Raw genomic sequence first — 12044 nt, 5'->3', positions numbered from 1 at the left:
CAAAGTACATTCATGAAGTTTAACTGAAACTGGCTACCAAAGAAAAAATTAAAAATGCGAAAAAATAAAACTGTCTATAAAAATAACACGTTGAATGAAGAATAGATTGTCTGTGATTGTTTAATATAAAAACAATAAAATATTTCTGAAAATGTTTTTAAATTAGAAAATAGATCATTTTAAAGGGGAAAACTAGACGGCTAACTTGGATATAGTCATTATGGAGAAACCAAGTGACGAATTTTTACACAAATATCATAAGGTCTCATTTAATTTGTGGTTTAATATTTTGCTAAACCAGAGGAACCTGGATGACTAACATTCTGAAAATTTCAAAAACAGTAACTTTTAAGGATTACTAAAACATTTCCTTTTAATTACAATAAAATCGGCACAGATGGACTGTTTCAAGAAACGTCGTCAGAAAATGAGTTCCCTTCAAAACGTACTCTCGCCCAAAAGCGGGGCCGGGTCTCCCACTTCTCTGTTCTCGTCCAGGAGCTCGGGGCCCGCCGGGCTGGCGACCAGCGGTGCCCGCTGGGGCTCAGGTTCCGGGTGGGGAGGTGAGACCCCGGGCCTTCCTGACTCGGGCGAGCATCGGGAAGGCGCCCCGGATTCCCCGCGGGAGGCGACCCTGGGCTTGTCCTCCCAGCAGATGACTGGCACCTACTGGCTGCAGAAAGGCCACCCTCGGTGTTGGGGCGTCCCGTGTTCCTGGCTGCTGCGCCACGACCGCCGTCTGGCTGCACGGGCACGCCCTCGGGTTGGCGGTCCTGGGCTCCCCGCTCCGATTCCGGGAACACGGCGCCCGCTCACACCACCACCACGAGACTCGGTGACCTCGGGCGCTTGGTCCCAGGCCTGTGCTCCGCGCTTCCCCTAGAAACCCTCTCCTCGCCCGGGCTCCCGGCTTAGGCCTCCAAACAGCAGAGCCTACGGGGCTGCCGAGGCCCCGCGTGCCCCTGTTCCCACTCCACGCTGACCTGCTGTCGCGGGGCCTGCGGATATCGAGCGCCCCGAGACCCTCGCACTTTCCTCGCGCCCGGATCCCAACCGTCACCGAACCCTGCGCACTTGGACTCTGTTGAGTCGGCAGATGTCGGAAACCTCGAAGGGCGAAACCATCCTCCAAGTCACCGAGCCGCCCCACTGCTCTTCATGGGCAGTTACCTGGGCAAACTGGGGCCCTGGCCGCCCCCGGCAGAGGGACGCGCGGATCTGCCCCAAAGGCCGGTGACCCGCCGGTCCTCCCAGGCCCTTCACCAGGTCCACCGGGTTCAGCACGTCCATCGCGCCCACCCTGCCCCGCGGCTCAGACCTGCGAGAAGGCCGAGGACCTGGGACCCTGCCAATCCCGCCTCGTGGGCAGTGAATGAGGCCTGGAAGCGCTTTCCCATGAAGCGGCCCCAGAATTCCATCGTGGGGCCTCTTCCCTCGGACTGGTGGGAAAGTTACTTAAAGCGGACTATCTGGTCTCTCCGGCACCCCAGGGCAGTGTGGAGCCCGGTGACCGTCACGATCACCCCTCGGAGAGGGCTCCCCGCTGCGGCCCCAGCACAAGCCATCAGCTTCGCGGGGCCCTCACTCTGGGAGAAGCCTCCAGACCCACGTGCAAAGGAGACAGTGCTCAGGGCCCTCAGAGAGCGTAGGAACGGGAGACTGCGGGTGGAAGAGCCACCGTCCCCGACCCCGACCGCGTCCCCTGGAAGGTCGTGTAGAAAGGGAAGGAGTCTGGATGCCAGACCATCTGCATTTAAGCCTCTGCCGAGAAGCGGAGACCTTGCTTCCTTTGTGCCGAGCCTCGGGCCTCTGAAGAGAAGCCTGGACTCCTGGAGCTCAGACCACAGCCTGAGGAGGAGGCCCAGTTCCTCCTCTGGGAGCTCCCCGGCCAGCGCCCGTGCAGGTGGCCCCCTCAGCTCCAAAAGAAATGCGATTACAAGTTCTTATAGCTCTTCCCGAGATCTCTCCGAGCCCAGGAAGAGAAGCGTTCTCTGTGCATCCTTCCAGATGCCCGAGTGGCCAGTGAAAAAGAGAGCAGGTCAGCAGGGTCGCTCTCCAGCCCCACTGGCGCCAGAGGAGTCCCCAGCAGTGCCTGGCAGCACTGGGGAGCAAAATGAGGCGGTTCTGCCGCTGCCCTCTCGCCCTGGGACCCTGCTGCCCCTGAGCCCCGCTCCCCAGCGTGCTCGCGCAGTCCCTGCTGAGGGCCTGGCCTTGAAAGCCGGACTCCAGCGGAGCAGCAAAACCAGAAAAGATACCGCAGCGGTCACCACAGACCCTCCCCTCTCGGTCACCCTGGATTCTGCAGGCACAGCTCCAACCCACGGCAAAAATCCTCAGGTGGCATCGCCAGGCCCACTGTCCTCCCCACAGTTGTGGGGAGACGGAATCAGTGTGGCCGACTCAGCTCTGAAGACACCCGGACCGCGGGCCCCGCCCTGGCGCTCACAGATGGAGCCCCCCCCAGGCTCCTCCTCAGATGCGAAGCCCACAGCTGCTGTCGCCCCTCGGACCCCTGCTTCTCCCACGTCACCGGCCGCTGACCGGACGCGGCCCTTGAACCCACCTGCCGTTATCCCGGCAGTGCCCTCTACACGAAGGACTTTGTTTGGAACGGTGAGGAGACCAGGTCGCCATCTTTCCGGGTCTGCACCTCCTGCTGCAACTTCTGCTGACCCCGCATCAAAACCCAGTTTGGGGCCTCGACCCAGCCGCGAGACTGAGGACGACGCCTTACCTTCCAGAATCTCAGTCACGGCTGCGGCACGTTCACCCTCAGACATCTCCATGCCCACCTTCAAGCCCACCTTTGGCAGCACAGAACAGCTTAAAAGTATGCCCGAGGCAGCTCCGTTCCCTTCCAAGCAGACCTCTCCTCCAGCTCCTCCGGCTTCTGCCCACCTCTCCCACAGCCTGGCCCAGGCTGCCTCTGAGGCCACGTCCAGTCCCCCAGGGAGCACATCCAGAGGCTCCTCTTTCAAGCCACCTCTGGATGTGGGTGTCGCAGAAGTTACCAGTACCGTGGGCAACACCCACTCTGTCCCTTCCGCTGCTCACACGTTCCTCTTCCGGGCTTCCCGTGCCTTCAGGACCAGCCTCTCCCCAGTCACAGGCTTCGTTGTCCCGTCTCCCCAGCACCCTGCCATTCCTGTGGGAAACTCAGGCGACCTCCTTAGCCAGAGTGCTGCCCAGACACCCCCTAGTAAAAGCGCTGCCAGTCTCAGGGGCCAGGGCAGCCCTGTGTCGGCCTCAGCCCTTGTCACCACAAGCCAGCCCACACCGTCACCCGGCATCTCCAATCTGACCTCACTATTCACAGTTCCTCTGGGGTCAAGCTCAAAGCCACCTCTCCCGCCATCCCTGGGAGCCCCTCCCCAGCCTGCTTTGGGGGCTGCAGGTGAGCAAAAGCCAGGGGCCCTCCAACCAGCCCTTGCCCCAAGCTTCAGTCGCGCTTCTGTCTTTGGAAACTCAGCTGTGGCATCCCGGTCCCCAACTCCAGCTCTGCCGGCCTTCAGCAGCCCCATGCAGTCAGCTTCCGGGGTGTTGGCACCCTCAGGCCCTGCCTCCCACATCCCTGCCAGCGTCCAGCCAGACGTAGGCAGCCCTGCAGCAGGCTTGCCCCTTGGTCAAGCTGGTGCCACTGGCGTTGGAGCTGACACCCCGACCCGCCGGAGTGGGGCTTGTGGCTCAGTATTTGGCAGCACAGCCCCACGACCATTTGCCTTTGGGGGATCAGTGACCCCTATGGATTGTGGGGAGTCTGGGGTCCCAAACATGAGCTCTAGGTCTGGGGTGCTGTCCATTGGAGCAATGCCGAGTGGGGCCACTCATACTGGTGCACCCTTTGGAAAAGGCTGGAGTCAGAACACCCAGGGCCTGACCAGCCAGAGCACCCCTTTTGCCTTGGGGAAGGCCGGCATTTCTGGAAGAAAGACTGTGTTTGGGGGTTCCCCCTTGGTCCCCTTAGCTCAGAGCATCCCTGACCCTAGGCCAGTAAAGACAGGCAGTAGCTTTGTATTTGGGATTCCCTCTCCACCTGCCAAGAGCTCCGTTGGGAGAGGGTCTTTTAAATCATCAGCCCCTTCATTTTCCATTGGTGCAAAACCAAAAAGCCCCAAATATCGGGAACAAGGGCATCCCCGAAGGCACCATGCCCTCAAGAAATAGCCTGTGTCCCTCACCCGCACCCTGACTCGAAGCTTAGTGTTGTCCGGAAGAGCCTCAGTGTCTACTAATCCTCGAAAGCAGCAATACCCAGATTTAAGGCTAGAGCTTTGTGTTCACCTGCGGGTCCTCCTCTAGATTCTAGAAAGGGAAGCGCCAAATGCCTCGTGGTGGCAGCAGAGAAACCCGGCGAGAGCTCGGGGCTTGAACAGGACGTTCCCCTCCTGTCCATTCCCCCCTGTCTCAGGTGCGCGCTCACTCAGAACGCGGCCACCTGCTTTTCCTGGGGAACAGACAAGCCAGGGGGCAACAGGTGCAGCGCCCCCACCCCACCTCACATCTTTGGGAGGTGGAATGGATTCCAAGTCTTAGCTGTCGTCCGGCTCTAAGAAGCGGTTCCCTTCCTCTGGTCCCTGACCATGCTGAGTCCTCATTGTTTCCGCGTTGTTCCTCAGTGGGTTCTCGGAGGAGTTCGGATGTAATTGACCTTGAACCAGCTTCTCCCTGAGCCCCAGGGGTGCTGTGCCGCTTTCTCTGACCAAACGGTTTTACCCATTTTCCATCCCAGCCCCATCCTTCTCTTTGCCAGCTTAGCTCCCAAGAGATTGGCGAGTGAAGACAGCCTCACAGACTCACAGATCACTCCTCCTCCGGAACAGGGAAGCCCTGGGCCAGCGCCCCTCCCAGCTGGGAGCCTTGCCTGCCTGGGACTCCTCCCTCTGCCTGACAGGGCTGTCCTCTGTGCCTTCAGTGGGGTTTGGAGAAGGGTGACTTGCAGGAGTGGGTAGAACCACACTTACCTGTGCAACGTATGCCTGGCGCCTAGCTAATTGGAGGGGTCAAGTCCCACCACATTATGGCTAGAAATGCCAGTGTTCCAGCTTTTTTACTTTAAGGGGTGACTTGTCAGGGAGAAGTAGGGCCAGAGCGGGGACAGGCAGGGTGGTGCAACCTTGCTTCTTCTCCCTACAACTTAGGCCGCGTTACCTCCAGCAGAAGCAAGAAATGCTCAATTAAGGAACCAAAGCTTACACCTCCTCTGACACTCCTCCACATTCACATCTCTCCTGGGCAGGCAGGACAGGAAGCCTCTTGGGCTTGAGAGCAGAGGGGGAAGCAATGGGTAGATACCAAGGCAGGTCTCTGCTCTGGAACCAGTGGCAGGTCTGTGACAGAAGAAAAAAAAAAAAGGACAGGAACAACTCCCTGAAGACATCTATCTCCTGTTTTGTTTTATGGATACCTTGGAAAGGCTTAATTGGAAAAGTAAGTCATCTTAAATTGGTTAATAAAATAAAAATTGTCAAAATAAGTCAATGATGTAGAATTGACTGTTAAACACATGTCAATGCAGACGCAGAAAGATGATATGAAACTTGCCCAAACCACCCAGTTAGTAAAGGTGAGATTCAGGCTTTAAACCCAAATGGCTCCAAGGTCTGGGCTGCTCCTCCCTCATTTAACAAATCACCAAGATTAGAACTCTAACGCAGTTCCCTCTGACTCTAAATATCCATGCTGTTTGCTCCAGCAAAATAAATGGGTGGTACTATGTCATATAACTTATTCACATAGTCATGTGTCTGCAATCACACACCTGTCACCTTCGCCAGATTCTGTTAGAAGAAAATCACAGCTTGTGCCAGACACTCACGGGATGAGATCATACAAGGGCATGACCACAGGGGCGGGGGGTGGGCAATGGTTACAGGGACCCTCTGAAGAGTCTGCTTGCTATGCTGGTTTCTGATCAGCTCATCCCCACCCTGTGACACTCGTGTGTCATGACTTACAGTGTCGATGTGATGGAAAATTAAAAGAAACAAACAAACTAGGCTGGGGTGGGTGGGCATTGTCCATGCAATAGAAGGGACCCAGAAAGTATTGGTTAAATAATTTTATTTTACATGAGGTGTTTTACATATTTTAATATATTACTTTTTGTTTAATCTTACACTAATGTACTTGTTCCCATTACAATGAGTGCTCTTTGAAAATATAATTCTAAAAATTCCATGTATTTTAGCAAACGGAGGATACTTAGCGACTGTGAGCTTCACGCCTGTTTTATGTTCATAACAGTAAACGCATTAAGCTCACAACGATTTGTTACATCAAACTAAAGATTATAGTTTATTTTTACATTCCAGATATTTTTCTTAATAAAGCTGAGATGAACATCTCTGTATGAAAATCTTTATCTGCATCTGTATTTCCAAAGGTTTGAAGCTTAAAAGTGAAATCATTGAGTAAATATGGAGAAACACTTTCAGACTCTTGTTATATATTTCTTTCCTAATTGTTGGTCTTCGTGTCCCTGCCCAGGGTTGTTATGAGGAGCAAATGAAATGATCTTGACCAATGAAATATCTTTTCTTTTTCTTTTTTGGTCCAGGAAGTTCATCATCTTTTGCTTGTTTTTTTTTTTTTTTTTTTTTTTTTTACTGTCTTTCCTTTTCTTTTTGAGTTACAGAAGGGTTTTTTGTTGTTGTTGTTCTCACTGTAAGGCCTTTGTTTTGCAATATCTTCTCCCACTTAGAAACTTGCATTTCACCCAGATAATCGTGTCTTAGGATGATCACAAGTTCTTAGGTTTTTTAAAAACTTTCTACTGAAGAATAATATACATTCAGGGAAGTACCCTGAACATCAGGGTGAAACTCACTGACTTTTCTCACACTGAGCACATCAGTGTAACCAGCATCCAAGACACAAAATATTATATATAAATACCCCAAAAGCCCTATTATGCAGAGTGATGCTTATATTAATCAACATATCCTTTCAGATTTCCTTCAGATACCCCTTTACTCTTCTCAGTTGGTTGGGCTGTTCTGGGAGTCTTTCCTTGGGACAGGCTCCTCTCCATTGTGGTTGGAGAAGATGTATTAGTTTAACCTTTTAAATATTTACTGAGACTTGTCTGGCTTAATATGAGTTCTATTCTGGAGACTGTTTCATGTGCACTTGAGAAGAATGTGTATTTTACTGCTGTTGGGTATAGTGCTCTATACATACCTATTAGATTTTGTTGACTTATAATATTGTTCAACTTCTCCATTTCCTTTTAAATCTTCTAACTGTTCTATCCATCATTTAAAATGGAATATTGAAGTCACCAACCCATATTGTAGACCTGCTTACTTCTCCCTTTAATTTCGTCAATGTTTACTTCAAGTATGTTTGGGGCTCTGTGGTATGCTACTGTTATGTCTTCTTGATGAATCGATCCTTTATCTACATATCATGCCTTTTTTTGTGTCTTGCAGCAGTTTTTTGACTTAAAACCTTTATCTCTCATATTATTATAGCCACCCATGTTCTCTTTTGGTTGCTATTTGCATGGAATATCTCTCCATCTTACTGTTTTAAGTTTAATCGTGTTTTAGATCTAAACCGAGTATCCCATAGACAGCACATCATAGGATCATTTAACATGTTTTATTGAACCAACGTCTGCCTTTTGATTGGAAAACGTGACCCATTTACAGTTGGGGTGCTGGTAAGGAAGGCTTTACCTCTGCCATCGTGCTATTTGGTTTCTGTATTTCTTTCTTTAGGAAGATTTATTTACTTATTTACTTTTAGAAAGAGGGGAAGAGAGGGAGAGAGGGAAACATCAGTGTGTGGTTGCCTCCTCTGCACCCCCTATGGGGACGTGGCACGCAACCCAGGCATATGCTCTGATTGGGAATTGAACTGGTGACCCTTTGGTTCTCAGGCGGGCACTCAATCTACTGAGCCCCACCAGCCAGGGCTGTTTTCTGTATCTCTTACATAGTCTTTGTTTCTAATTTCTTTCATCACTGCTGTCTTTGATGTCTAATTGGTTTTTTGTAGTGTAGTATTTTGATAATTTTCTCATTCCTGCTGTTTGTATTTTTTTCTTAAAAAATATTTTATTTATTTATTCTTAGAGATAGAGGAAGGGAGGGGGAAAGAAAAGGAGAGAAACATGGATTGGTTGCATCGCATTCCCCGACTGGGGACCAGCTGCAACCCAGGCACGTGCCCTGACGCGAATCGCCAGAGACCTCGTGCTTTGCAGGATGATGCCACAGGCGCCAGGGCCTGTTGTGTGTGTGTTTTTTAGATATTTTCTTAGTGGTTAATTATAGTTCGTGGATATTACATAGAGTATCCTAAATTTAAACCAATATAGTTTGAGTTGACAGCAGCTTACCAACTTAGTTTCAATAGAATACAAAAACTGTGCTCCTGTACAGCTATGTCTCTAAGTTGTTTTTGCCACAAATTACTTTATGCCTTGCGTGCTCATTAATATAGATTTATTTCATGTATTTGCCTTTTGAATCACCTGGGTTGTAAAGGAGAGTTACAAAACTGACAAAAAAAATAGTATATTGGTTTTTTGTTTGCTTATGTAGTTCTATATTTTTTCATATGGCTTCACGTTCCTATTTAGTATCCTTTTATTTCAACCCGAAGGAGTTCCTTTGGCATTTCTTGTAGGATGTGTCTCTTAGCAGCAGACTCCCTCAGTGTTTCACTGTGACAGTAAACAAAGAAGGGTAAGAATTAACCTGACTTGAGGACTGGAGAAAGTGATATGCAAGCTGTCAATTATTCAGAGAAGCCGGGAAGCCGGGTCTCACCAGACTTGGCTGCTCCTTTTGACCCAGAGAGATGCGGTCAGGTCAGATCGCTGGGGAGAAGCAGAGAGGGGCCCCGGGGGGAGGCTGCCTGAGGCGACGGTAAACATCTCGGCCTGGAGTGGCTGAGAAGCAGAACCCTCCAGGACACATGGAATTAAGGGCTAGAAGATTTGAAATAAAAGAAGGGCTCTCCTGCTTTTGGGCTGGCTCTCGCTTCCTCAAGGACGCCTGGGTGATCTTGCTGCAGCTGCCTGCATTTCCCAACAGACGGTATTTGGGAATGGAAGGAACTCCGGGTGCAGCCTAGGCTCGGGCTGGCCTGGCAGAGGGTGGCAGGGTTCTTCTTCTCAGGGGGCTCTAGAGCGGAGGAGCGGTGAGGCAGAAGCCTGCCGTTCTTCCAGAATTGGGTAACTTTTGTATCGCAGGCTGTTTTAGTTCGTAAGCTAATCCTATAGAAATAAGGTAGTTAAAAACTATCAGGAGGACTGACAGAACTCAGAGGTTAAAGATAATTGCCTTAATTGATAGGCTTAAGCCATTCAATTAAGAGGTATAACTAAAGAGTTAAAGAGCTTAGCCTGAATTGATAGGCTTAAATGATTATCAATGAACCCTATCACAGTGGAAAGCTGTTATTCCAAAACTGTGAAGCTTTTGAATGAAAACTTTTTTCCTTTTCGCCAAACCTTTGCCTCTGGAACTTGCCCAGAGAGTGGTGCAGGCAGCAAGGCCCAACTTGCTCTGTGGTAACATTTTGCTGTGAAATTTAATCCTTGTCTAGGACTCCACCAGGTGGAGGGCATGGAAATAAGCTGGAAAAGAGCAGAGCATTTACACCTTGTGAGAAAGAAATGAAACGAAAGGAGTGAAGGGAGAGGCGAGGAGAAGCAGGAAAGCTGTGTAGGTTTGGGTAGCTCAGAGATAAAGAGCAGAAGACCCACATCTCCACTCCCGCATGGCCAGCAACGCGGGGATCCAACCCAGCGGCGCACAGCGCAGTGGGTCAGCAGCCCTTTGTCTTAGCCACTCGACCCTCTTGTCCCACAGAAACCTGTGCTTCTGTATACTCTTTCAAGTGTTACTTTTGGCAAAGCCTTGCACTTTGACCCTGACATGCAGCAGGTACACCTTAGAGAGTGTTCACGGGGAACCAGTCCTTGCGCCTTCCCCCAGGGAGCCGCTCACACCTGGACGACTCTGTCTTATTCTGCCCTCTCCAGCCCGGCTGTCCCTCTTTTTCAGTTCCCACACTTGCCTTCCAGTCGAGGAGAAATTCTTTTCTGCCCCTGCTCCTAGGGTTCATTCTCTGTCACCAGCTTAGCCCTCCTCCCCTCTGCCCCACCTCACCTGCCTGCCTTCTCTGCTCCTTCCTGTTTCACCTTAGGCCTCGCAGCCCTCCCCTCCCCCCGCACCCCCTCCCCCCATCCGGTCCTCTTCCCCGGCCCCTCCCCCTCCTTCTGCCCCTTCTTACTGAGGTTTTACAGTTAAAAAATTTTCAAGAATACATTTTCTCCTGCAAACATATTTTTATATTCCATACCTGCCACAGAATTATATCCTAATGTTGTGTATTTTATGCTCAAAACCCTACCATGCACTATGCCAAACAAAGTACTGTCGTAGAGTGAAATCTAATTTTTTAGGTATTTCCAGTGACTATACATCTGCTTAAGTGCTTTTCTTGATTTAAATTACCTTCACATTTAAGTAGCACACAATAAAATATATAAATAAATAAATTTGATAAATTATTGTATATGTAAAGTAGAATTGTGTCTCTTCGCGAAAGAGCTGGGAATATTTTCTGCCCATCAATTCATGTGTCCACGGATAAAAACTTCCTATGGCTGGAATAACTCGGTGGAAAGTAACAGCAAAGAGACAAGCTTGTGGTTTTGAACACGTGTGAGGTTTATACACGGTGCTTTTATAATTACTTAAGGTGCATTATTCATGCACCTCTCTCTTCTGTAGTTTCTGCCAATAACGTTTACCCGCCTCCCACCCCTCCCCCCACCACTGTGCTCTTTCTAACGCTGGAGCTGCTTTTTCCTGCCCACATGTTTTTTTTCCTTCTGGCCTCTCACCAAAACTAAATGTCGCAGCAGCTCCCGGGGTCACCGAGCTCCCCATTCTGCACACGAGCGTCCTGGCCGCGGGCCCACGAGCACCTGCAGGGCCGCGGGCGGCCGAGCCCCCGCACGGACCGGGGCACCCTGGCTGGCGAGGAAAGAAAGAAGGAAAAGAACGGGGACTCTGCAGTCAAGCGAACAGGATTGTCTGAATCAGAATGGGCTGAAACGTGCGTAATCGTCATCTTCCTTTAATTAACCTGAGGATTTACACTTTTGCGCTCCCCAGTTGGCGTCCACGCCCCTGCGTCTGTAAATCCTGCAGATAATCCTCTGAAGAATTTAGGAGGCGCCGTGCGGCCGCCCAGGCGCCGGACTCCCGCCGGCTTCCAGCCCAGAGGACGGAGCGAATGCGGGGCTGGTCTTCCGCATCGGGCGCCTTTCACTGCGAAAACGCTCCACATTCCTTTCTCTGTGGAACGCTCCGGGTATTGCCGGGTGTTGTTGCCAGGATCGCAATTCATTTAAGACCCTTGAATAAAACGTTGCCATTTAATCCTAAAGAAGCCCCTGGGGGATGTGCGCTGGGCGGAGACCAGGGCGGCGGGGCAGCGTCGGTCACTGCAGCCTCCGCTCCCCGCGCCGGACTCGGTCCGCGCGCCCCCCCGACCGCGGGCCGCGGCTGGTCGGCCGACCCCCCGGACCTCTGCGCTTGGGCTCCATCCCTCTGCGGTCTTGTGCGCGGCAGCTTCCTCCCGGCCTTGGCGACCGCTGCCGAGCGATGAACCCTTCTCTTAAGCCCCACCCCACTGTGCTCGGTCCACGACTGTCACCACGTCTCTCGCTGTTCTCGCGGGCCACCTGTCTCCTCCTCTCGCAGGCTTTCTCCAGGGATGTCCCGCTCCAGCAAGCTCGGGGGCTTCTCGCGCGCAAGTGCTTTTGAGGTTTCTTCCCCCGCCCCGCAAAAGACAAGCTGCGCAGGGCAAGCGTTCAGTGGTCCTTTGGCTGGTGATTGCAGGCGACGTGGGAGCATCAGACACAACCTTGGGCGTGGGGATTTGTATGAACAAGAAAATGGCTCGTGCCAAGGAAATGGGACTGAAGTGAGAAGAAAAACACAGGAAGGTCCCACCGAGATTTGAACTCGGATCGCTGGATTCAGAGTCCAGAGTGCTCACCATTACACCATGGGACC

At 51.4% G+C, this 12044-nt stretch overlaps 1 protein-coding gene and 1 non-coding gene across 2 annotated transcripts; one reads left to right on the top strand and one right to left on the bottom strand.

Moving 5' to 3' along the window:
* The first annotated feature begins 1158 nt into the window (after positions 1–1158).
* On the top strand, positions 1159–4164 carry POM121L2 (POM121 transmembrane nucleoporin like 2). Its single transcript, XM_054564813.1, has one exon. It carries the CDS (start codon positions 1159–1161, stop codon positions 4162–4164), a length of 3006 nt encoding a protein of 1001 aa, XP_054420788.1.
* A 7808-nt stretch (positions 4165–11972) lies between these two features.
* Positions 11973–12044, bottom strand: TRNAQ-CUG (transfer RNA glutamine (anticodon CUG)). The gene has a single exon. It is a non-coding gene; the product is annotated as a tRNA-Gln (tRNA).

The sequence above is a fragment of the Pteronotus mesoamericanus genome, unplaced genomic scaffold (genome assembly GCF_021234165.1).
Source record: "Pteronotus mesoamericanus isolate MK-2021 breed Mesoamerican mustached bat unplaced genomic scaffold, CSHL_Meso_final scaffold_99, whole genome shotgun sequence".
Classification (NCBI taxonomy): domain Eukaryota; kingdom Metazoa; phylum Chordata; class Mammalia; order Chiroptera; family Mormoopidae; genus Pteronotus; species Pteronotus mesoamericanus.
This window is presented reverse-complemented; position numbering and strand designations above follow the sequence as displayed.

Coding starts and splice junctions, on each gene's coding strand:
- POM121L2 (XM_054564813.1), top strand. CDS start 1,159: ATGGGCAGTTACCTGGGCAAACTGGGGCCCTGGCCGCCCCCGGCAGAG.